The sequence below is a fragment of the Takifugu flavidus genome, chromosome 10, assembly GCF_003711565.1.
Source record: "Takifugu flavidus isolate HTHZ2018 chromosome 10, ASM371156v2, whole genome shotgun sequence".
Classification (NCBI taxonomy): Eukaryota; Metazoa; Chordata; class Actinopteri; order Tetraodontiformes; family Tetraodontidae; genus Takifugu; species Takifugu flavidus.
The window spans coordinates 6,656,565-6,679,898 of record NC_079529.1 but is presented as its reverse complement, the minus strand read 5'-3'; the positions used below and the strand labels follow the sequence as shown (position 1 = coordinate 6,679,898).

The following is a 23,334-nucleotide window of genomic DNA, read 5'->3' as shown; positions in this document are numbered from 1 at the left end:
TAATTCATGACAGGAAGCAGATTGAGGCAAAGTGGCGTACTTGATATTTCCTCTCCTCCTGTCTTGGCGCCCTGAGTCGTCTTCTGGAGGAAGTGATGACAGCAGCAGCAGCCAACCTGATTTAAGGGGCTTTGGCCCACAGATGATCATCATTTATCATAAATATCACATCTAGTTAGATAGGCAGCTCTCGCTCAAAATTGCACCTAATTGCATAATGAAATGTAACATATCCCGAGAGGTGTGCAGGGATGTAGTTTAGTTTCTTTGTGATGTGCAAAGCAAAGAAAAGTTGCAGTGTTCTTTAGTTTATTTGACAAAAACAGAACAAAGGCATCCATTTGATCCCGCGACTCCCCACTTTAACGCCCAACTAATGTCCCAAATACTTCACCATTCGTTTTTAATAAAGGTAGAAAAAAAGGCTTTTCACGTTTCCCTAAATATCGATACGGTTCGCACTAAAGCAGGCTCCGGTGAATAATGTCGGACATACGTTTCCATTCATAAACATCAGCACGTGGTGGCATTACGATATCAGCAAAATCAGAAAGAAATCTGCCTTTGGTACAAAGTTGTTGTTTTTTTTTTTCTTAAAAAAAAAGAACATTTGTGTGTCAGTCACAAAGCGAAGTATTTCTCTCACAGGCAAGGTACAGTCGGACTGTATCGTCCAAAAGGCAGAAATTTGACCCTGCTGTGGTCAGCACGGGTGCAGAGGGTTGACCCTGCAGAGGGGTGATCCCAGAAGGTGGAGGGGTGGAAGAACATATATGCTAACAGCACATTAGGTAGGTCGCACAGTTTATGGACACAGTCAGTTTCAAGGTGCAGAGATTCTTGAGATGAATTGCTGCACTCAAGAGTAAAGCACTTCAGAGTCTGGAGGACTTTTTAATGCTTCAGTCAGATGATGACAGTTTCCATCTGAAGGCTGCGTGAGAGGAAGGTGGAACCGTGGGCGTGGAGGGGGAACAGAGGAGGCGCGGGTGTGGTGGAGGGAGAGGAGGAGGTGGAGTCCGAGGAGGTGGGGGAGGCTCTGGCCCAGCGCGAGGGAAGGCGTCGTTTGGCTGGGCGGGCGGGCCTCAAGAAGTTCTTCAGGGCGGAGGAAGCCTCTTTGTTCGCCTGTGGAGAAACAGATGAATTAACATTTAGGGTTATCACACTGTTCTATTGGCAAACGATCACACGCTCATATACTTTACATGGTGTCACGTGTCCCATCGGTAGTCTTCTTGGCCCTGGGGGAAACAACAGGCATATTTCAAACAGGAACACAAATTTAGCTGGATTACGTGGGAAAGGAACATATCCACTTTCACGGGTCGGAAGAGATGCATCTGGACTAACAACTCACAAATGCCGCACCGAGGAGTTTGGTTGGTATTTCAGTCTGGGCCGTTAGATTAAACTTCTATGGTATCTCGATACCACATTCCTTTTAAAACACTAAACAAGGCCGGCTGGATAATGGCTTCCTAGATTTCTTTCACATTTGCAAGCTGTGCAATCACAGTTCAGTGGACTTCTGGCCTCCTCACAGATACCCAAGTAATTACAGAAAAACGCTGCAGGTCACCGTGGCTGAGAACAACAAGACCTCCTGAAGAGATTCTTTTATTTGAGATTCTGAGGAACCTCAGTCGTTCAGATTATAGCGCAGCCTCTCGACCTCTTGGGACATGCCAGAAATAAACATTCCCAGTCAACTCGTGCAAAGGCAACAAGGACTCAGTGTTTTTTGGAACAAAATCGAATCATTTAAAGGTTCAGCAGCATAAAAACATAAACTGATTTAGAGTGTCAACAAAGTCAGAGGGGGGATCATTTTGAGGGGGATATTCCTAAATGTGAACTTCTGAGTGACATGTCAGCTGCTCGCACATTAATGTGTGAATACTGGTTGAGCATACCAGACTACCCACCTGCACTGTTCCACACACTGAGCTGTAGCTGCTGAGCTGTACGTGTGTGTGTTTCAGAGTCAGGGGTAAGGCCAGCGGCTCCACATCCAGCATACCCAGTTCCGTGATGGTCTCCCCCTTCTTGATACTGGCGTTGGGACTTGAACTCGCCTCTCTCAGCTGGCTCTGGTTCTCCTGTGCCCGGGCTGCACTCTCGTAATTCTTCAGAATCCTCTCCAGGGCTCCGTAGTTGGACCTGGACCCCTCTGGCCGTGGGTACGCAGCTAGAGTCAGGGGCTTCCACGGATGGTCATTCAGCATTCGTGGAGCGGGAGTGGACACATGTTTTGGCTGGGTCATCTGTCTTTGTTGGCCGTCCGCAGACGGCTGCAGGGGAGAGACGCCACCTCTGGCTGCCAGAGGCTTCGCTTCACTGGGACTCTTGCTCTTGGAGCTGGAAGTGTCCTCATTCTGACCTGGCTGGATGTTTTCAGATGAGAAGAGAGCCTCAGTGGCTGCTTTGTGTCGCGGTTTTCTCAAAGGACTGCTCGCTGCACGAACCGGTTTGACCTCAGGACTGTCTCCAGGACAGCGGACAGCAGAGGCCTCCCTGAACACAATCGGCGGCTGTTCACATGAAAGATTCGTGCGGACAATGTCAGGACCATTTCCCCCATCGTGACCTGTGGAATCTGAGGCACAGAGCAATGGTGCAGCTTCAGAATTCACTGCCGTCGCGTTGGCAGGTCCTGGCAGGACTTTCGTCTCCCTGGGAGGTAAGACCTCATCTGAACGCTGGCAGCCCGCAGGCCGAGCATCTACTACTGCAAGGCTGTCTTGTTCCTCTACACCACGACCCATCTCAGCTTGAAACAGAGTCCTGTTGAACTCGGCTGTTTTTTGCTCTAGCGTGATGTTTCTTTTGGAGTCCTGCTTTTGAAGGCTGGCAGGCGATATTTCAAGAGAGGACAAGAGCAAGTCAAGAGGCAAGTCTTTGACACTCGGAGGCAGTTGGGCGCCTTTTAGGCCCCCAGAGCCAGAGCCTGAGTGCAAGTCTTTATGAGCAGTCAGTATGTTGACTTCAGAGAAACTTTTTTGCACATGGACGTCAGCAGCCTTACGGTCGGACAACTTGCTGGCATCGCAGGACCAACGATTGTGGCAACATCCTATATTACACTTCGTGTTAGCAGGCACGGAACACGACGCTACCACGCCATCTATTAAAATCTTCCCTTCGTTTTCTTGTAGCATTGCCCCAAACTTGCGTACAATAGATGGGCTGCTGCACTTTCTGTCCAGCAGACTACAGGGGCTGTGGCACTTTCTCATCGTGGGCAAGGGGGATTCTGGGATGTGGAGTTCTGTGTCTGGTTGGGCAGTGGTGCTCAGATTCCAGGAGGAGGTGCGGGGAGGGACTGGCGGAGCCTCGTCGAGTTCAGTGAGGTTTCCTGGTGTTCCTGTGCTGGAGCTTCTGTCGGCCTGCCAGGTGTTTTCTGAAGACAAAGTCAACCATCTCTCCTGTTCCAGCTCCACACAATCATTATAGATCTGGCTGAAATCACACAGAGCATCATCCACTTCCAGCACGGTTTTAACGTGGTTGTCGTTGTCCTCTTGTAGACACAATGCTTCAAACTGATTCCTGAAGGGGAACAAAGTTGCATGTTAATCTTCATTTTGCATTTAATTCACCTGCGGTATGTTGAGACATAACAGGTAGAGTTGTTTGAGTTGGCGCTGGGATAATAAGACAGTGAGGGGTTTAGGATTTTACCTCCTATCTCCGCTCTTCTTTCTGATCTCATCCTGGTAGCTGCAAAGCTCCTTGCTTACACGAGCGATCTCTTTCAGAGCCTGACACACACACAGACGGAGACAGATACGTGAGAACGGCTAAATCCCAGACCGGCTTGGTGTACTGGAGACAGGAATCTTTCAAGAGAAATAAAGATAACACCGATAATGATGTTTGCTGCCTGTGATTTATGGTGCATAACACTCACAGCATTGAGAGCCGTGGTGTTCCTCTTCTTTTCATTTCCATAACTCGGCTCTGAGCGGGGAGAACTTTGTGAGACACCATCGGAATCCGTTTCGCTACTATTTGAAGAGCAAATAGTTAGATCCATGCAATATCCAGGAGCTGCATGCGAAAGACCCCCAAGATCTGTGGTTTCAGTGACTGACAGTTGCTGCCAAGGCTCCAGAGAACTCAGCTCGATCAGCTCATGGTGTGAATGTTCCTTCTGGCCACCAGCATTAATATATTGACAGAGGTGGTCTTCTTGAAAGCAGGTCGGGTGACCTCCGCCATCCACGGCGCCAACGTTTCTGCTGTGAGAAAAGCCGGGCAGTGACGTAATCCTGGCCGTTCCCGACCGGCTGCTGCCGCTGGACGGCTCAGAGGGAGAGTTGCCACTGAGAGAACTGGAGCCGGTGCTGGTGGAGCGAATGCTGAGTTGGTTTGTGACGTCGAGGTTCTGCTTTCTGCTGGTCCCTTCTCGCTTCGCCCTTACTTCACAGTACAACTGGATGAAGAAAGAGAAAATTGTGGCAATTTTCCAGAGTTTTCTGTATATTTTACTTCATGTTCCAACACAAATAAACACAAAGAATATTAAGATAAATTACTCAGGTAATCCCTAACCTCCTGAAATGAAATCCCAAAATTAAAAGCATTTCATGTTGAATGTACTTGCTTCCCATCTAGGCTGTATGATACTACCTCCTTTTAACCTGCCATGTTTTTTCTGTTGTTGTCCTTCCATTTTCTGGTCAAAAGGGAGAGAATGAGAGCCACGTGTTATTTCCAGAGCCAGTTGTTCCAGCGTATTCTGTCCAAGTACTTTTGTCTCCTCATTAAAATACCCTCATCAGATCCTCTGGCCACGTTAGAGCCGGACTCTGGCTCGCTCACAACCTCCGCTTGGATATAGTTTTTTCATCTTTCTACCTCTTTCATACCCCATTAAGTCGTTCCAAATAGCTTCTCCTCAACAAGGCGAAAATGAAAAACAAATCCTTCTCATAGCTATTTTAGTGCTCTACAAAATAAAAGTCTACAAAATAATGCTCTCAGGTTCTGAAAATATATATTTTTCCTCATTTAGCACAACATCACAAGATTATACCAAATCAAGATTTAACATTTAAACACTGGTACTGATGGTGCTGACAAAGATAATTGTGACCGTTGCTGTGATATAATCAACATTCCTCAACATGAAAGGACTATGTCTTCCCACATACTTATAGCATATTTCCACATTGCAAATCATCCTCTACATGATTCGCAGTCATGCGTTATCTCAGCCGGAGCTCCAGTCTCGAGGTACAAAGAGCAGAGAAGCAGCAGGACAATCTCCTTCCTTTCTTTGTGATCCCCGGCTGCACTTATTGTTTTGACAGTGCTGACGGTGAACAGGATGTGGAGGAGGGAAGTGTTCAACACTCTAAGCCCCTCGGTGCACAGGATGCCCTACATCAAATCACTAAATCATTTCAGGAGTTTTGAGGGCTTTTTACTCTAAATCTGCAACCGATCCATACAACTATGGGAGAAATCCTTACACACACTGATAGATCTTACCTCTTCTATTTTCTTTTGCATATCCCTCAGCTGGCTCTCCCACTCCCTCCTCTCCACGTCGAACCGCTCCAGCAGCTCAGCTTTCTCCCGCGACCAGTCTCTTTCACTCAGATCCAGGCGACAGCGCAGGTCCATGGCTGTGGAGCGAGTGTCCTCCAGGAGCCTCCGCTGCTCTTCCCTCTCCCGGCGGAGCGTCGGGGTCTCCCCGAGCTTCTCCTGTGCACACGGTGCCAACTGGCCTCCCCCCACAATCAACCCAGTGCGCTCCCTCGCTTCCAACTGGAGAGAAAGAGAGAAAGAGGAGGAGAGATGGAGAGGAAGAGCGTTTAGATGGGAAAGAGTGAGAGGTTCACAGCAGCAGAAAGCACTCTGTGGTCATGAAGGATCAATTGCAGCAAGACAGAAAAAGAAATAAGAGCCAGACAATCAAGAGTTGAACCAATGGAATTATGAGAATGAAGGAGTGTCAGGAAGTGAAGGTGGGGGAAAAACGCACCGCGGGGACTAGTGTGGGTTCAGGGGAGGGAAGCAAGAGGAAACAGAAGATTTAAAGATGAAAATATCCTGTAAGATTTCACATGCAGGCCTTCCAAGTGGGGGTCAGAGTTCAAGTCTCTTTTCTAACTGACACAGGATGCAGAGCAGAACATGGCAGATTTGTATGTGGTAAAAATGCATCTGCGGGAGTGCACGTGACTTCATTAACAGATTTATCCGAGCAACAAAAAGCTCTGCAGAAACGAAGCCAAGTTTGACGATATTAACAACACTCAGAGCACAAAAACCTATTTCACGAGGTTGAATACAACTTATAAATGTCCCAATTAAACGCTCTCTTCTAGTCAATTCCCTGGGAATTCCCCTTCTGGATTCCACAGCATCGGCGCCAAAAACATGTTTTCAGTTGATGGACTGTTAGTCTAAAGGAACAAAGAAATCTGAATAAATAAAATGAAAAATCTGCAATATCCTCTGCCTATGAGAGACTCTGATAGTGTTCGTCATAAAAGAATCAGGCTGCATTTCAGCTTAGATCTGTGACCTGGATGATTAGGGGGGAAAGCATTTGCTTTGCAACTGGAATGAGCTCAAGACAACCCCTGTGACTTAGTGCATGTGTGAGTTTAGGTGTGTGTGTGTGTGTGTGTGTGTGTGTGTGGGTGGGTGTGTGTTTCAGAAAGGGAGAGAATGCACACAAGCATGCCAGAGTGTGTTATTTTAGAGTCACAGACGGCCACCAAAGCCTTCTTACAAGCCCTGGTCATGGTGCTATTTCAGCCTGTAGGCTGAGGTTATGAAATTATGGTGTAGAAAAACAAGTCAACCTTTTCTGTTGGCATTTTGGCTCTTCCCGAGGGTTCCCGCAATTACAGACGAGTGATGACTGATGGCTGCTGCCCTCTGTCTATTTTCATACCTGAATGTAAATAGTGAAAGTGCAAAGGTGTAGGACATGCTGGTACACATTTACGTCCATCTCCAGGAGCCATCCTCTGCTGCACTTCTGTGTATGCTGCAGGGTGTATGAAGGTAACTGTGTCACCACGGTGACCCACTATAAATAGTGGATACAGAGCCTTGTACTATGTCACATTCCGACATTCACGGGGGAGGTGGGGAGACTCGAGGTAAGAGGAGGAGGGGGACTTGGCTTCTGAGCCGGAGTGAGCTGTCTCCCGGCTGCCAGCAGCTTTCATAAATCAGTGGCATGTGGAGAAATATGTCTCCAAATATCCAGCCTAACGTCCGCGTGAGAGCGTGGATGCCTGCCTGGTATTTGGTGGTAGAAGCTCCCAAAAAAAGGATCACAACAAACAGAATTAAGCAGCTCGTTCACAGGCATGAGGGGAAAGGATTGTGGGAAAAGATGTGGAATTAAAATCTCAAGAATAGAACAAGCATACAGCTGTTGGTAAGCTTCAGCTGTGCAGCACTTATGAGCTAGCATGCTAACTGCTTTATACCATATATCAGATGTCAAAAAAATCTTCATGTATATTTCTATACTGTACTACATGTATTTCTGTCCTGCATTTACACGGCTAGCTGTCCAATCAGCAGACATATAAATTTCATTAATATCACGACTCATTCCATTGCTAGCATCACATGGCTGCTTTTATAGAAATACCACAACAACTTTTCAGATCTATTCATTCCAATTCATCATGTCCTCAACAACTACTTATTATCTATGTCGATAATCTTGCATCATTCTTTTCTGCCAACATCTAAGTTATACAAAGGTGCACCAAAACAATGATAAGATAAGCATGAAATAATAACACCTCCTGAATAAAGGGAGAAAAAATTGGACGTATACATGAGATTTGCACACTTTAAGACTTTAAGCTATGGAGGATGAGTTGAATGAAATAGACAAAACAACTATAATTGAACCAACTCCACCAATGACTCAACCCCAGCTTAAATTTCCCTTTAACCCTTTTGTGCAATGCAAATGTGCAGGACATTTCTGCACATGTGAATGAAACGTTCAAGCATCCACTTGACAAACCGCCGTGCTTTTAGCATCTCTGTCACATGGAGGGAGACAGATAAGATCGCATTAATCTTTCTGGACCTTCTAAGCACAAAAACAGAACTATAAATGACTCCGATTTTACAACATTCTCCACAAACAAGAGTGTAAGATGGCTCAAAGCCAGCAGGACACAGAAAGAGAGCTAAACAGCACCATTTTCCAGTCACACGGAGGGACCACAATGGCAGTTACACACTCTGTGTGTGAGAGATCTGGTAAAAAGTCACCACTTCATGGCTTGGCCTGACGCCCCGCAGTGTGGTTGCGGCACCTTCAAAGCTGCAGCAGCACTTTATGGAATTTCTGAGCCTCCTTGAATCATTTACAACATCTCCTAATTGTTCTAGAAGCTTTAAAAAATTAAAAGACTGGTATGTTATGACAAATCACCTTAAAGCCTGGAACGCCACCCTCGCCTAAGGACGCTGTCATGGCGACAACACAAAACAGAGACCCGGCAGGAGACACAGAGACACTCAACAGAATTAAATCTCTGACAAACTTCACAGCAAATCCTCTGGAACCGCTCTGTAAATGTTATTTTGAACGCTAGCTGAGTCCTTTGGGTTAATTAAATAAAAGAACTACAATGAACAATCAAAAGATTTTACAGGGGTTTCTGAAGGATCAGGTTTATCCTTGGACTTCAAGGCAACCAACACGCTAAACCTCTTAGCCGCGAAGCTTTCAGGAATCACAAGTGAACCATGTAATTCTTGACACAACCTGGCACCAGACTACTTCCTCCCTGTTTGGATTGACGCAACTGTGGCGGTCCGTGGCAACAATGGGCTAATGTTATTTCTGCCATTCAAAGCCAGGTTCAGCGTCTGTGTCTGGTGTCGGGATCGTGTTTGTCTCGGTACAGATCTTTTTGTCTAAGCCATTGGATGGATGCCCGGGTACAGTTATCATCCTTTCTCGTGGGCGGCAAATCCACCCTACCCCAAACAGCAGAACAGGCATGCAAACATGCACACAACACACAGGCACAACACTTTAATTACAGTATAATCAGTCACTAAAATGCCATATAATGAAGTAGTTGTTTCTTAAAAAATAAAAGCACAAAGACCGCACACTGTTGCCGGAGTCACCTGTGCAATCCTGCGTTTAAGCTCGGCTTTCTCCAGCTCCCAGGAGCATTTGTCTCTGGTGTACTGCAGCTGGAGCTCGCTCCTCTTCTCCTCTTCTCTCTTCACTTCCAACTGCACTTCCTCTAAAACTGTCTTCATGTCCAGGAGAATCCTCCTGTTCTCCCCTCCCTGAGTGGAAACACATTTGGCTGCAGTGTTGTCACATATAACAAAAAAGGGCACAACTGGATGTTGTGATGTCTATTAATAAAGCCCTACTAAGCTAAAAGTACATTTGTATGGTAGAAAGGACAGTTTGTGGAACCCAGAGATAACACACAGAAACATATATTTAAGTCTTAGTCATAACTGGGATTATAAATGCTTCAAATTACTTGTATATCAGCCATTTCTCTCAATAACGCCTCCTTCTCACGCATCCATCCTTCCTTGTCCTGCACATGCCTCTTTTTCAAATCCTCTAATTTCTTTTTAAGCCGCCCATGTTGAGTTTGTTGCTGCTGTTGGGGCTCAGGACCCGGCCACATTTGTCCCCTGGGGAGCTCAAACTGGGTCCCTGGGTCACCTTCTCCCGCATCGAACTGAGGCTCGTAGAGCTGGCTGAAGACGGTGGGCGGAGAGGAGATCCTCCTCAGCGGGCTGTGGCTTCTACGCCTGCCTCTGTCAAGCCGGTCCATCCGGGCGCACGGCACAAACTCCCATCCCTGAGAGGGGACGTAGCCCCCGCCGCCACCCCCGCCGTTCATAAACGCACTCCACATTCCTCCAGGGCATTAAAGAGAAAGTAATCAAAACTGCTTCTCAAAGTTTTTTAAAGTAATATCAACTGTAAACATATATTTTTGACACAGTCCCGACCCAAATTCATTTCGACAGTTATCCAAACCCGGCCAAATCCCCTGTTGGCCGCGCAGCAGTGCGCAGAGCCGCCGTGCGCAAACACTCGACGATCCTCTCCATATCCGTCCTTCCTCTGTTTGTGTTTTATCTATAAAAGTCCTCCTCGCTGCTGCAGCCCTGCACTGTTGTTTTCCTTCACATGTTTGGATCGGAACTGGCTGTTTTCTCTCCCCGTCGCCTCTTCACTGTCGCCGCAGGCGACAATTGAGAGCTGGCGATGGGAGGACGGTCACCCAGTTACCACGCAAACGGGAGAAGCTCCCAAAAATAACACGGGCCACACTGGTGTAACAGCGGAGTATTTTTACTCCCTGTAACCATCAGTTTATCGCCCAGAAGCCGGATCGCGGCGTCTGGCCGCCGAATAGGGGGAGAACGTCTGTCAATCAAAGCGAAGTTGCGGATGACGTCACGGAACGGCACCTGGCGCGGTGTCCAATCAAACGATCCACGCTTTGTCGCGATAACTTTCAGATGAGGCCACTGATGGAGGTTATTGCTGAGTTTATTACCGCTGGTGAGTAAAGTTGACTATCCTGACCCAGTTTCTAAACCAGCAGTTCTGTTCTTTTAATGAAAGAGGTCATTCTTCCCTGTTGTCATCTGTAGACACTTAAAGCCTGGTTGTTTTCCCCCGTGAAAAAGCTCCAACTCTGATTTAAATTGTCCTAATTCTCTCCCCCCCTTTCTAAAACAACTTTCAGAACAAAGATTCTTACCTCGTCTTCTAAAGACGCATTAATGGCACGGCTGAGATGAAGTCGGGACTGAAATGCAGCACAGCCAAGAGCTGCTGCCCACAGCTGCAGCCCCCTTTCTCTCTCTCTCTCTCTCTCTCTCTCTCTGTGTGTCTCCCTCTGTCTCTCCCCCTCACTCCCTTCCTCCCTCCCTCACAGCTGGCTATATCATGTGAGGTAAACCATCCCACCATGGAATTAAAGTAGCGGACCGGGTCTGCCCTCCCATCTCACTGGTCATGCTGGTCCACTGGTTGAACAGATTACCCACCCTCGCTGGATTTAATTTATTACTTTAGTGTCCTGAAGTCCTTGGTTAAATGTCTTTTTCCACCTTATTATTGCGATTAATGTCTGATCATCTGGTTGCAAGAAAAACATGGACCCAGACATGTTTTTGTCAGCAGATTTCATTCATGTCTGAGTAAATTCATAAAGGAGACCCCAGTACATATTATAGCACAAATGGTTGGTTGTTTCTTTACTCAAATGACACCAGTCCAAATCCACAAACTCCACCATTGTTTAGAACTGTGTGTTGTGGAGAAGCGACAAACAAGGCTGTTTTTCAAATGTCTCCGAACATGTTTCTGACTCCTCCAATTTATGTCAAAAATTGAGGACAGTCACGGTACGGGCATGTGACTGAGGAGGCCTGCAGGCACAACAGGCCCTTTGAGATGGGAGCCTTTTAAAAAGTGTAACAACGTACTCACCTAAATCCATGCCGCTGCTCCACCTTCTCTGGTTGTGCTGAAAGCGTCTGCGTGGGCGGTAGCTTGGATTATATGGATATATGATAATGTCCTGTACCTTGCGTGACCTTGCCTGACCTTGCCTGACCTTGTGTGACGGGTTCCAAACACAGAATCGAAATGAATGGATGAATAAAGAAAAAGAAATGCGTGAAAAAAAGCACACAACGCAACACAACATGAACGTATGCTTTACAGAACAAAGAAGAGGGTGAAAAGGAATACCAGTTTAAAAATGGTGGCGTAAGAGAGTGAGGAAAACAGAACAAGGATGAGGATCAGCAAAATAATGGGCTGAAACATCTTTACGTGGAGGACACGATAGCAGAAAAGGAAATGGGAAAGGTGCGTGTTAGATCAGGAAACATCATATCATCAGGAACGACATATTTAGGTGCGTGTGAGCTCACAGACAGCGGCTCCTCAGCCTGTTTGTCCTCCTGTCTGGGGACGTCCAGCCGGTCTATGAAGCTCTGCAACTCCTTCCTAAAAGCTTTCATCTGGGCGTTGATGCGATACAGCAGCTCGTGTTCTCGGATCCTGGAGGAACGTCGACACGCGCGGGATGGAAATGTGCAATTATCAATAAAGAAGCTTTGGAGGACAGTTTAATGGGGGACTACCGCAAGGTCTACGGGACGCGCATTGATTACCTGCCACCTTCCTCGTCCTCGTCCAGCCTGGCAAACAGCTCCCCGTTGGTGACGTACACTCGGGCCTCGGCGATGATAGTGCTGGTGTCAGCAATGAGCCTGTCGATGGTCCGGCCCAGCCTTTCCGCCTCGATGCGGATGTCTATCATCTGCTGCCGGTCCTTCAGGCTCCTGGATAAAAAACGAGCGTCCACGGGCGAGTAGAGGGAGCGCGTGGGGGTCAGGCACCGGATGTTCCTGACCTCATCGGAGTCGCTCTCGCCTCCGATGGGGCCCTCGCGCTTGCGGTGCGGCGGGAGAAGGCGAGGGGTGGAGACAGAGGCGGCGGGAGTGTCGTCATCCCGGCCGCCGTCGCTCTCCGCGTCACTGTCCCGTGGGCTGCTGCGGATGCCGAGGTGGGACGCCAGGTCGTAGCGCTGCATGTTGGAGAGCAGCACCCGGTTCTCGTACTGGAGCTGCATGACTTTGCCGCTCAGTTCATTGATCTGCAGACGCGACATTTTCAGCTCCTCCTGCAGGGCCTCCGCCTTTGCCGCGTCCACCGCTCCTGAGGTGGACACAAAATCAACGATGAAAAAAAATAGAACATTTTTTGCAGCCCCCTGAGAATTTAAAGAACAGATTGAGCGTGTGACCTGTTTGCCCTCCAGACTTGTTTTGTTTCTGGAACACAACACCAGACTGAAATGTGCTGCCGGGTTTGAACTAACCTGCTCCGTGTCTCGATCCAGATTCATGGGATCCAGCCTTGTACTTCAGTTTATTCAGCTCTCCTGTAACCTATAGATTAAAATGGTTATTGTCATGTGCCTTTACAGGACAGAAGCAGTTGGGTTTGGTTGTCAGGCTGAGATCACCGATCTACAGGCAAAGTCACACATAGGTCACGACTGTAAGGATAAAACCAGATATACAGAGTGATTAAAGATGACAAACAGTGTCTGTTGAACCGAACAGAGGAGAATAAAGTAGATTGTTTGTTTTGTCTCTCCAAGAATAGGGCCTGTTGAGGAAATCATCCCTTCTACCTTCTTGTTCTCCTCTTCCACATCTGCCAAATTCCTGCGAAGGAGTTCAGCTTCATCTTCTACCAGCTGAAGCTGCTGCCTGAGCTCTGACAGGGCCTCGCTCTGCTCTCTGCACTGCTGACCTCCGGCACCAGAACCGTCCGCCCCGGCCGCCATCAGACTAGGAGATGCGACACGTGTTATCACGCTGCTCAAGGCAGAGGGGGGTCAACATGGAGACTGGCTTTATTTTATTTACCTGTCCTCCCTCATATCATCCAGTTCAGCCTTAAGACCCCTGTTCTCCACCTCCAACTCCACAATCTTCCTCCCCAATATGTTGGCCTCCTCCTCCACCAAGCGTAGGCGGAGCTTGAGCTCAGACTCCCGGGTGGTGGGGGGCCCTCCAGCCTCGCCTTTAGGCAAAGGGCTATCAACATCTCCATAGAAGGATCGATACTTCTGCAGTTCCTGCTCCAGTCGGTCCTTCTCCTTGTCGATCTTGGCCATTTTTTTCCTCATCAAGATGGCTTCCTCTTTGATGAAGGCCAGCTGGCATTTCAGATCATCATTTTGTTCCTATAAAGAAAAAACAAATGCCAAATAAATGTATTTTTCCTGCATAAACTCATGATTTGTGGAAGTTCTGATTCCCTGGGCCCAAGCTGACATTCCTGTAAATGCTTTTCCAGCACGTTCCAGCCTGTTTATGACTCCCTGAGTCTTAGCTGCACAGTCCTGCAGATTACATTTGGTTTCAATTAGAAACCGTTACTCTGACTCACCTCAATTGGGGTTTGCGGGGCCCTTTTCTCAGCTTTGTGTCCATCTTTACTTCCTTTTCTTTTCAGTGAGAGCTGCAGAGGAGACAATGATTACCTCATCATTATCACTGTTTTCTTAGTGACAGCAATGATGTCATCTGTATTTAATGGGGACTGTTGGCCCCCTAATGGGGAAAACGTCCTAGTCTAATGGAAATGATTTGCTCTCAGTGTAAGCTTTATAGTTTTGACATAAAAATCCCAAACACTTGTGATTTTACCATGTGCTGTATGAAACCTTTCAAATTCAAAGCCAGGTCAAGCAGAGGACGGGATAAAAAGGCTCATGCATGACTAATATTACATTTAATAAACCCAATAAGTCATAGCAATTTTTTTTTTAAAAAGGAGACGTTTGGGTTTTATGGTCAGTAACCAATGTTGCCACCGATGTTTGATGAGATTGCATCCTGGGAAGTTTTGAGGGCAGTATCTGAACTCCTGGTTCTTCAGCTCGTTCCTCACAACACATATCAGACAGTAGGTGGAACGCCACAGGTGGGAATACTTCACCTCTTTGGCTTTCTCCAGCTCATTCTGCAGCGCCTGCTTGGTGACTTCCACCTCTATCAGCTGCTGCCTCAGCTTCTCGTTCTCATCCTCTGTCTTCATCCTTTTCTCCTCCACGTTCTCCAGCTCATGGTGCAAGCGCACGGACACGTCCTTGGCAACCTGAGAGAGAGACCCAGGGGAGACATATGAGAATCTCTCCGGTAAGACAGCTATGGTGAATGTAACGCATCCATTTTCCTTCCCAACCTTGAGGTCCTGCTCCAAACTTCTAAGAAGCTCTCCGTCCACCTGCCCAGTTTCTGTGAAGCGGAGTCTTTTCCTCTCTGCCTTCTTCAGCCGGTACTGAAGGATCCGGCAGTTCTTGTTGGCCCTCTCCAACTCTCTGCGCATGTCCTGGAGCTGGCAAGCATCTTCCTCATAGAAGGTGTCCCGCATCTCATCCATCTCAGCACGCATTTCCTCGATTTCAGCCTACAATACGCATGAAATGTATTAACAAAGCACCACAAAGAGGTGTCATTTATTAAGCAGCTACAAGAGGTGCACCACAGTATTAAAAACGACGGTGTAACCGGACTTCATTGGTCGATATGTACCTTTAGTTCATCGTTTTCGTCCTCCAGCCTTTCCATCTCCTCCTCCAGTCTCTGACCTGGCTGTGGTGCTGGTTGTGGACTCTCGGGCTCCGGGGACAGCTCCGCCTCTGAGGCCGGCGGGGACGCGGATTTCATCTGCATCTTCGTCCCTTTCTTCCCCAGGCTCTTGTTTAAGTGAAACTGGATCAGCTCAGATTGCAGGCATCCTTCCTTCCAGAAACCGGGTCCACAGCCCACCGTGCTCTTGGAGCTCTTTTTGCCGCCGCCCGTCGCCTCCCCGCCTCTCGGATTTTTGCTCCTCAGTTTGGGGGATTTGGACGCGCAGGGCTGATCGGAGACGACGCGGGGTGGATCGGCGGCGTCTTGCGCCTGCGCGCCGCCTCTGTCAGCCGACGCGGAGCGGAGCAGCGTCGGGCTTTCAGCACCGGCAGCCTGGACAGCAGCCGCGCCTCTGCCGGCAGGAGCGCCTCCGGCCTGCCGCTCCCTGCCCGCAGCAGAGACAGGGGAATGACCTCGACTGTTTCTGCCTCCCCCTCCTCCCACTTGCTTCGACGTGGCGTGTTTGGACGAATTGCCGCTCCTCTGCGGGGCTTTGGACGCGCCGTCTTTGAGCCCGGCCGGAGACGAGGAGCGCTCCTGCTTCCGGCTGCTATTGTCTGCCTGCCGCGGAGAGTCGGCAGCTGAGGGGTTCATCGTGGTGTCAGCTCAGTCTCCGCCACATCCGTCCTCTTCAGCAGCGTCCCTGCTGCTTGAAAACATTTTCATGACTCCATAAATAAAGAATATGGGCTAAAATGAGATGATGTACAGGTAACCCGGTCATCAGACAGGTGTCGGGCGCGCCTTGCGCTCTAGATTTGGTTTATTTTTACACAAACGGGGATAATTAGGCTAAAGGGCGTCCAGAGATCTCTGTAATGAGACACGCGTGAGATCAGCTGCAGATCGAGCAATTACCAGCGGTCCCGAAAGGGTCATTGGAGCAGACCGGCTAACGAAACTGGGGCAGAAACTAGGAGTCTGCTCAGTTAAAAGGCTTCGAACCGGCGGACAGAGGGCGATCGATGAGGGGCTGCAAACAGCCGAACAATAGTTGAGCTACATGCTGGTCGGTGAAGTGCCTACAGATGGACAGAATTCCAGGCAGCCATCATCTCATTTCCCACAGTCAGCACGATGACTCATAACAATTCAGATCATTGTGATCAGAAAGGTCAGAAGATACCAGATTTTTTTTTTTTAAATAGCAGAGTTTGAACTATTTTTCTTTTCTTTTTTTGCATCAAACATGATCAGTGAGACCGCCGGTTGTCACTCCCTCGACCCCCCACCACAGGGAAAATTCAGACCAAAGAAGGCAAGATCCGAGTTGTCTTTCCATAAAAACAAATGGAATCAGGGGATTAATCCGAGCTCGAAGGCCTGACAACCGTCATTCACGCCCAGGTCATCTAAAACACAAAGAGAGAAGATCTTCTTACCTTTCAGGGCGGGTTTTTTGTGTCCGATTCTGAAGGGTAGTGCTGATGAGGAGGCAGATGGGGATGCTGACTGGAGCGCCTCCCAAGCAACCTGTTTCAATATTCATGACATTACGTCAGCGTCAGGATGGCAAGGCCTGCACAGATGATGGTGCACGCAGCGGGCTCCTCTCATTGGCTGTCTCCAGCTCTCTCCCTCAGCAGCGATTGGACGCAGGCGGCTGCACATTCACCTTTAATTCATCCCCTTTAAATTAACACTGAATGTATGAAGCCAAAAAAAGCTGTTTTTTTAAATCCAATGTGTTTATTACTGCTATGGTTACGGTTCACGCCACCCTGAAAGTGAAAGAGCTGAAAAATGAGCTTATTCAGCTCAGCAGGGTGAAAGTTTGGCCACCTGTGTTTCAGCAGTCCTCACAGTCATGCTGCACGTCTGTGGAATCCATTTGGTCCAGGCGCTGCAGGATCAGAGCTGCTCCTCACTGTAATCACAGTAAAATGACCAAACAAGATGTTGCAGGGCCGATTTTTTCTTTTTTAAATTGAGAAAACAGATGGTTTTGGGGGGGGGGGCTTTCAATCCCCCCTCCTCCTCACCCAGTCCACCTCCCCCACCTCTTCATTTGTCTGCATTAACGTGACAGATATCGTCATGGTCGAGCCTCCCTGGGCCACAACGATGATTGATTCCCCTCCAACTGAAGTTAAATAAAAGATGGTGATGCAGGCTTTAAAAATAGGCCTTGATGTTCATTAGAACGTGCAGTTCTGGTCCATTTGGGCTGGATTGAGTCATCTTGACTGTGTGTTTCCTGCACGTAATCAGGCCACCATCAGGCGGTGACTTTTGGTGTGAGCAGCTTGTTAAGTTGGATATTAAGCTCCCCCGAAAAATTCACCGTGTAAAATGTTTGTTGATTTCATGCCCAAGTTCTGTGTTATTGACGCCATCCCAGGGCTGCATATCGTCATGGTAGGACCATGTGTAGATTCCACATGGTGTCCTTGTGGCTTTATCCCTAACAAAGTGTCATGTCATTTAATTTCTATACTGGCTTTCGTACATTTATGTAGTAATATCCAAAACAATTAGATTGCTAGTGGATGAAAATCGGCCCTCAAATTGGAGGAATGTGTCCCCATTGCTTTACTGAACAATTGTGAAGGGTTTATTTTGATGTCCTGGCAGATAAACAGTGCAGAACTTTATATTTTCAGTCATTTCCCCCAGGAGACATCAAGAATGTATCTTTTTTTAGTGTCTGTGTTCCATTTTCTGACAAATGGGGAAGACACGCACATCTAATACCAAGAGATACGATAAATAAAAGATGATTTCATCGCCTGAGACTTGTCGGTCTCGCTGTAGTGGCTCTGCTTTAATGCCTTGTTTATGTGCTGCAGTGACACGATGCATAAATACGAAACAAATCAGTGTTATTTTGACTTAAAAGCTTTTCTTTTTTTTGAGGTTTTCTGCTGCGTTGAGGAGTTGGAAGAATAACCCAAACCACAAATGATGGAAGAAGCCTTATACACACATTTACATTTCAATATTTTCTACCTATTACACAACACACAAATAAAAACCTCCACTCACTGATCCACCCGCTCACTCACTCACACACACACACACACACACACACACACACACACACACTTTATTACGTTAATACTGTTGCCCACATGCACCCATGTAGCTCAGAAAGGACAGTTGGCAGGGGTGGGAGTTTTTAAGAGGGGGTTGGGAGCCAAGACAGCTGCCGTATATAGTTGCCATGGATACCTTTGTCTCGCTCAAGTGTTGCACTGAATTGTTATAAATCGCATTTTATAAAGTCTTTTTTTTTCTGCCAATTGATCGTAAGCGAGAGACCTTTGACCCCTTTCACAGAAATTCAACAGAACAAACAACATGGCTGACATGACCCACCTCACACACACACACTTCATTTTCTGATATATAACAACTACTACTGCAAGTAAGGGTCAATGTAAATATTTGGACATTTTCTTTTTTTTCATTGGACATAATAATAAAATAACCAGGAAATGGCGATTTGTGTAACTTTATCTTGGGTTTATAAATTATTCATGAAAATGACAACATAGTCACTGTGCAGGCTAAAACTGTGTTTTCTTGTTGTGGCTGTGATTATAATATTAAATTGATCTGGTCTTGCTTTGTGGCGTTGAACGCTGTGATGCAGCTTTAGTGCCCTCTGTTGGACTTTACTTTTAATAACACGTTATTTTAAAAAAATTATGTTTTAATTAAAAAATAAATGTAAAAATTAAAGAACAATTACACAAGCTTGTGGAGGCATTCAGTTTAATATAATTTAAAGACAAATTAAAGTTATAATACCCTTTTTTTTGGTACTGTTTAAAAAAACACACGCACACATGAAGCAACGTGGACAGCTGTCGGTCCAAGCAAAGAAGCTGGGGGACATTCCCAAATGTGCAGAGTACAAAATGTCACCATGTAATATGTACAACACAAAGACACACAAACAAGCACCCTCAATTCAATGGAAATTGATATTTACATAAAAATAAATACAAAAAAGAAAAACAGCCAGGAAAATGATGAAACTGTGTTTGGCGGATGATAAAAAGCTGAATTTAAAAGCTGTATTCCAGTTTGTTGCCTGCAGGCCAAGCACAGTTGTTCTTAATGGCATCTACGGTCACTAAAGAGGTCCATCAGCTCTTTGTTGGACACACAAAACTCGTCTCAAAATCATCTTTTATATCCCAGATTTCCTCTGATAAATGTACATTCAGGCCAGATAAGGATGATAGAGGCACCTGAATTGTCCATGTCCATCAAATGTACAGGAGTCCAAGAACAACGACGCTTCGACACATTTTCACAAGCATGTAAGACAAATGACGACACCAGAGCGCTTACAGTTATCTACATCATATAAAAAGACAGGTAAACATCTGAAAGACTAAACAGAGAGAAGGGGGATCGTCCCCAGAGCTGCTGTTTCGTTACGTTCCATCCAAGTAGGGGGCGTAGAAAACCTGTCACGGCCATATTCAGACATAATAAAATGTGTCTTTTCAATCTTGTATGAGTTACAGATAATGGTACCTCCATCATAAAGCAATTAAAGAGCAATCTCTTTGTCTCATCTCTAGATATTGATTCATTTCTCGTCAAATGTGCAATAACGAGGAGAGCAAAATGAGTTTGGAACACATAAGAATGATTTAAACGCTCTGCTTGTAAAAGCACATATACAGAATAACTGCAGAGGTTCTTATATAAGAAGACAAGAACTTTAAGTCTTCATGTAACATCATTATTAGAATGGGGGGAATGACATGTTGCTGTACATTATCATCAGTTCTGGGGCCTTAAAAATCAAAATCGGGCAGGTATTTGGGGGTCCTATGGGGATTCCTGTCTCAGTCCAGCAGTCATCAGCTGTAAATGGGTTCTTTTCTTTATGGAGCCGCTTTCCCAGCATGCCACACTGCTCTGATGAACTCTGTCTCCTTTTTATGGGATGGAAGTCATTTTTTAAAGCACTTGGCACTGCAATAAAGAGAAGGAACATTAGGATCTATCCTGTAGGATACACTATGGCGCTGAGATGTAGCTGCAGTGTCAACCACCTGCGGCGAGGCCTCTGGTGCCTAAAGCAGCCTAAATCAACACAGGTGTGTCACATAATTTATCAACTCAGATCATGGCTTAAATCAACTTCTTAACCTTCATTAGATCAAGTCCTTCAGAGCTGGAACCTCCCTCCATTACCTCCACCTCTCCCCCTCCTTTTCTTCTAATCCCTTTTGGCCCGTCCTTTCCTCTTTCTCCTCCCGGAGTTCTCCTGGGGTTTCTCGTCTTTGCCCCCCATCACCGCCGCTCCGTTGGCATTCCTGCTGAGTCCGTTGAGGGCGCCGTTGGCGACGGCCTTGGCCGCTTTGGAGGAAGAGGCGTCGCGCCTGGGCTGCTGGCGACGGTAGGTCTGGTAGTAGAAGTTGCCGAAGAGGACGATGAAGGTGATGGCGTAGCAGATGAGGGAGTAGTGCATCCAGTGGGGGAAGTCGCAGTTAACGTAGAGGGACAAGGCCGTGTGGCCGATGGTGACATGGAACTGGACCTGAGGGGGAAGAGAGGGGTTAAAATCGACACCCGTACCCCAGGTTCACAGCCCCCCCCCCCCCACCTCCCTCAGTGGCATCTCACCATCTGAATGATGGTCAGGTACTTCTTCCACCACAGGTACTTTTGGATCTTGGGTCCACAGGAGGCCAGGCCATAATACAGGTACATCAGGACGTGGATCGCCGCGTTCATGTGTGCGCCAAAGAAGGCTGCGCCACAAAAAGGACATGGTTCACATCCGTATTTCAAATTTAAAATAAAATAGTAGTATGCTCTACTCACACTGTCCTCCTGCCACCCACTTGATGCCGATCCACCAGAGCGTGAACATGGTGCAGTGGTGGTACACATGCAGGAAGGTCACCTGGCTGAATTTCTTCCTCAGGATGAAAAACACCGTGTCCAGATACTCGATGCCCTTGGAGATGAAGTACCACCACAGCGCTCCGGCCACCTGCGACAGACGTGAGCGGGAACAATGGTGGGGGGGGCGGAGGACAGTCGGAGATAAAGGAGGTGTGCCGGCGCATCGCGAAAGGAGAAACCGGACACCTTCAGTGATATTCCAGCCCGCTCAAAGATCCCGATAACGGGAGCTGGTCGTGTTTCCCGAACGACACAATCCCCTTGTTGGATATGAATTATTAACATAGATTGCTGATCATTCCAGACTAGGAAAATTCTGACTTGGAATCCGGCGGCAAACTTCTGCGCACAAGGCTAACGGAGGTGACAGGAGTGTACTGACGGTGGACAACACTCACCCTGACTTCATTGGGATCATCTGAATAGTCGACCCGCTGACAGATGTAGCTGTACTTCGCTGCACGTGCCGCCATAAACAGCTGAGAGAGAGACAACAGTCAGAGAAAGAACCAAACCAAAGCGGCGCACGCTCCAACCAAACCGCTGCTGTCCATAACGAAACTCTTGTAACTACACACCAAGCACGCGTTACCTCTTTAAAGATGAAGAAGTTGAGGAAGACCATGCTAAAGTTGTACACGATGAGGGTTTTGCGGAGCTGGAAGGGCTCTCGGTTCTTCATGTACTTGGGCCCCAGCCAGAGGAACAGCAGGTAGGAGGTGCTGATGGCCAGTGTGGGCAGGGGGTTGTCCATCAGAGGCCATTTCTCCACCCGCTTGTCTGCATGACAGTAGTCTCCACATTAGCAATGTTTCCATTTAGGGCGAAAACCCCCGACAGGTGCTATGAATGCCAGTTTCAAAGGGCGCGAGCAGCTTTCTGCGGCTTTCCGAGGCAGAAGTCTGAACTTTTTTACCTGCGATGGTCAGGGTCCATCTGTAGAACTCTATGGTGTCGTTGATTAAATGCCTGATGATCTCCATGGCTCTGACTGGTGACCTGCAAACCGACAGACAGTCCTGTTATTACATTATAGTTTTGGACTTTTCTCCCCCCGTTTGTTTAAAAGGAGGCCCCACGATGGTTGATCTACAGGCGCCATTGCGGAGAGAGGCAGGGAGAGCTCCTGTGTCAGCAGATGTTTGTTTTTTTTATTTCAGTTTGAGAACAACCAAACCGGTGGTCGTCGTTCTAAAAGCGTGGGCGGGGGGGCTGCACTGTGGCCCACATTCTGCTCGTCTCCGACAGCAGCCCGACACATGGTGCGTCCTAATGATTCGGTGCAGATGGAGCCCCCTCCCTTTCTCTCCAGAGACTCTGCAGCATCCGTTAAAATCAAGAAAAACGCCGCGGATCAAATACAAACGCACCTTCAATACTCCTTAAAATAAAAAATAAACCCCCAGGCCAAAAGCGTTTTTGACGTTTTATGAATACAAATGGCGGATTTGCGTTCTGCGGCACGCAGCCCGGCCTTCATGCTGCACGATCGGGTCTGTTATCAGTGGCCAAAAAGAAAAAGAAACGCACGAGGTGTGGGACTGAATAAAAACCCACGATAAAACCCAAGAAAGCGCATTCAAATCAAATCGAGACAGAAATGTCACATAACAAGAGTGTCGTCGCCTCCGACTCCGCACGGATGGGGATGCTGGTTACCTTAAAAAAGGGGGGGTGGGAAAATTCGTCTACTGTGACATTCAATGCAAGGTCACGCAGTGAGCGTTATTCCGGTTCTGGAGCGAGCTTGTTTCCCGAAAGCTCAGTGATGGTTCCGGATCCGGACAGAAACAGACCGCCGGGATGACGGTGGGGGGAAGAATTCGTCGATGAAGGACCACACCGGCCTCCGCTGCGCGTCTGCCTCAATGAAACCTCTGATCACCCAAATCATCATCAGTGATGCAGGGAGGAGGCACTCCGCACTTCCGCTCACGCCTTCAAAATAAAAACGAAAAGGCCGCTTGTCCTTGGAAGATAAAGGATTAAAGTCCTCCAGACGCGTTGGTCATCATATTCGCAGTTTAACCTTCAGCGCCGCCCTGATTTTTTTCTTTTGTTTTTTGGGATAAAGCTGGTCATTCGAAACATCACCAACATTTAATAATCCACCCATTATCTCATTAGAAATGTTTACTGAAAATGTCATGAAAAAACCCTTTCGTTAGTTTGCTAACAAACCAATATGTCACTTAACCTTGGCGCAAGTAATGAATGCTACATTATTTTGACTTT

At 47.4% G+C, this 23,334-nt stretch overlaps 3 protein-coding genes across 11 annotated transcripts; all 3 read right to left on the bottom strand.

Moving 5' to 3' along the window:
* Positions 1 to 292: 292 nt before the first annotated feature.
* soga3a (SOGA family member 3a) lies at positions 293 to 11,657 on the bottom strand. Of its 5 annotated transcripts, none has more exons than XM_057044686.1 (8): positions 9,513 to 10,745; positions 9,139 to 9,306; positions 5,497 to 5,775; positions 3,911 to 4,435; positions 3,682 to 3,761; positions 1,926 to 3,549; positions 1,206 to 1,241; positions 984 to 1,125 (listed from the first exon to the last, which is right to left on the bottom strand). In XM_057044686.1, exons 1-7 carry the CDS (start codon positions 9,897 to 9,899, stop codon positions 1,212 to 1,214), a joined length of 3,093 nt encoding a protein of 1,030 aa, XP_056900666.1. In that variant the 5' UTR covers positions 9,900 to 10,745; the 3' UTR covers positions 984 to 1,125; positions 1,206 to 1,211. The 5 variants fall into 5 exon arrangements, with proteins under 5 accessions (XP_056900668.1, XP_056900669.1, XP_056900665.1 ...); XM_057044687.1 differs by having other exon boundaries at positions 985 to 1,125; positions 1,201 to 1,241; positions 9,513 to 10,746; XM_057044688.1 differs by lacking the exons at positions 1,206 to 1,241; positions 9,513 to 10,745 and adding an exon at positions 11,492 to 11,657 and having other exon boundaries at positions 293 to 1,125.
* A 6-nt stretch (positions 11,658 to 11,663) lies between these two features.
* LOC130532224 (protein SOGA3) lies at positions 11,664 to 16,739 on the bottom strand. 4 transcript variants are annotated; one of them, XM_057044692.1, is made up of 11 exons: positions 16,605 to 16,739; positions 15,124 to 15,871; positions 14,774 to 14,998; positions 14,528 to 14,686; positions 13,976 to 14,047; positions 13,450 to 13,769; positions 13,212 to 13,371; positions 12,894 to 12,963; positions 12,184 to 12,730; positions 11,941 to 12,070; positions 11,664 to 11,833 (listed from the first exon to the last, which is right to left on the bottom strand). In XM_057044692.1, the coding sequence occupies exons 2-11, from the start codon at positions 15,814 to 15,816 to the stop codon at positions 11,723 to 11,725; spliced, it is 2,487 nt and encodes an 828-aa protein (XP_056900672.1). In that variant the 5' UTR covers positions 15,817 to 15,871; positions 16,605 to 16,739; the 3' UTR covers positions 11,664 to 11,722. The 4 variants fall into 4 exon arrangements, with proteins under 4 accessions (XP_056900672.1, XP_056900670.1, XP_056900673.1 ...); XM_057044690.1 differs by having other exon boundaries at positions 15,124 to 15,868; positions 16,605 to 16,738; XM_057044693.1 differs by having other exon boundaries at positions 15,124 to 15,890; positions 16,605 to 16,701.
* A 2,183-nt stretch (positions 16,740 to 18,922) lies between these two features.
* On the bottom strand, positions 18,923 to 23,017 carry elovl4a (ELOVL fatty acid elongase 4a). Of its 2 annotated transcripts, none has more exons than XM_057044696.1 (7): positions 22,759 to 23,017; positions 22,016 to 22,098; positions 21,692 to 21,879; positions 21,498 to 21,578; positions 21,016 to 21,187; positions 20,815 to 20,942; positions 18,923 to 20,728 (listed from the first exon to the last, which is right to left on the bottom strand). In XM_057044696.1, exons 2-7 carry the CDS (start codon positions 22,080 to 22,082, stop codon positions 20,408 to 20,410), a joined length of 957 nt encoding a protein of 318 aa, XP_056900676.1. In that variant the 5' UTR covers positions 22,083 to 22,098; positions 22,759 to 23,017; the 3' UTR covers positions 18,923 to 20,407. The 2 variants fall into 2 exon arrangements, with proteins under 2 accessions (XP_056900676.1, XP_056900677.1); XM_057044697.1 differs by lacking the exon at positions 22,759 to 23,017 and adding an exon at positions 22,470 to 22,736.
* Positions 23,018 to 23,334: the final 317 nt, after the last annotated feature.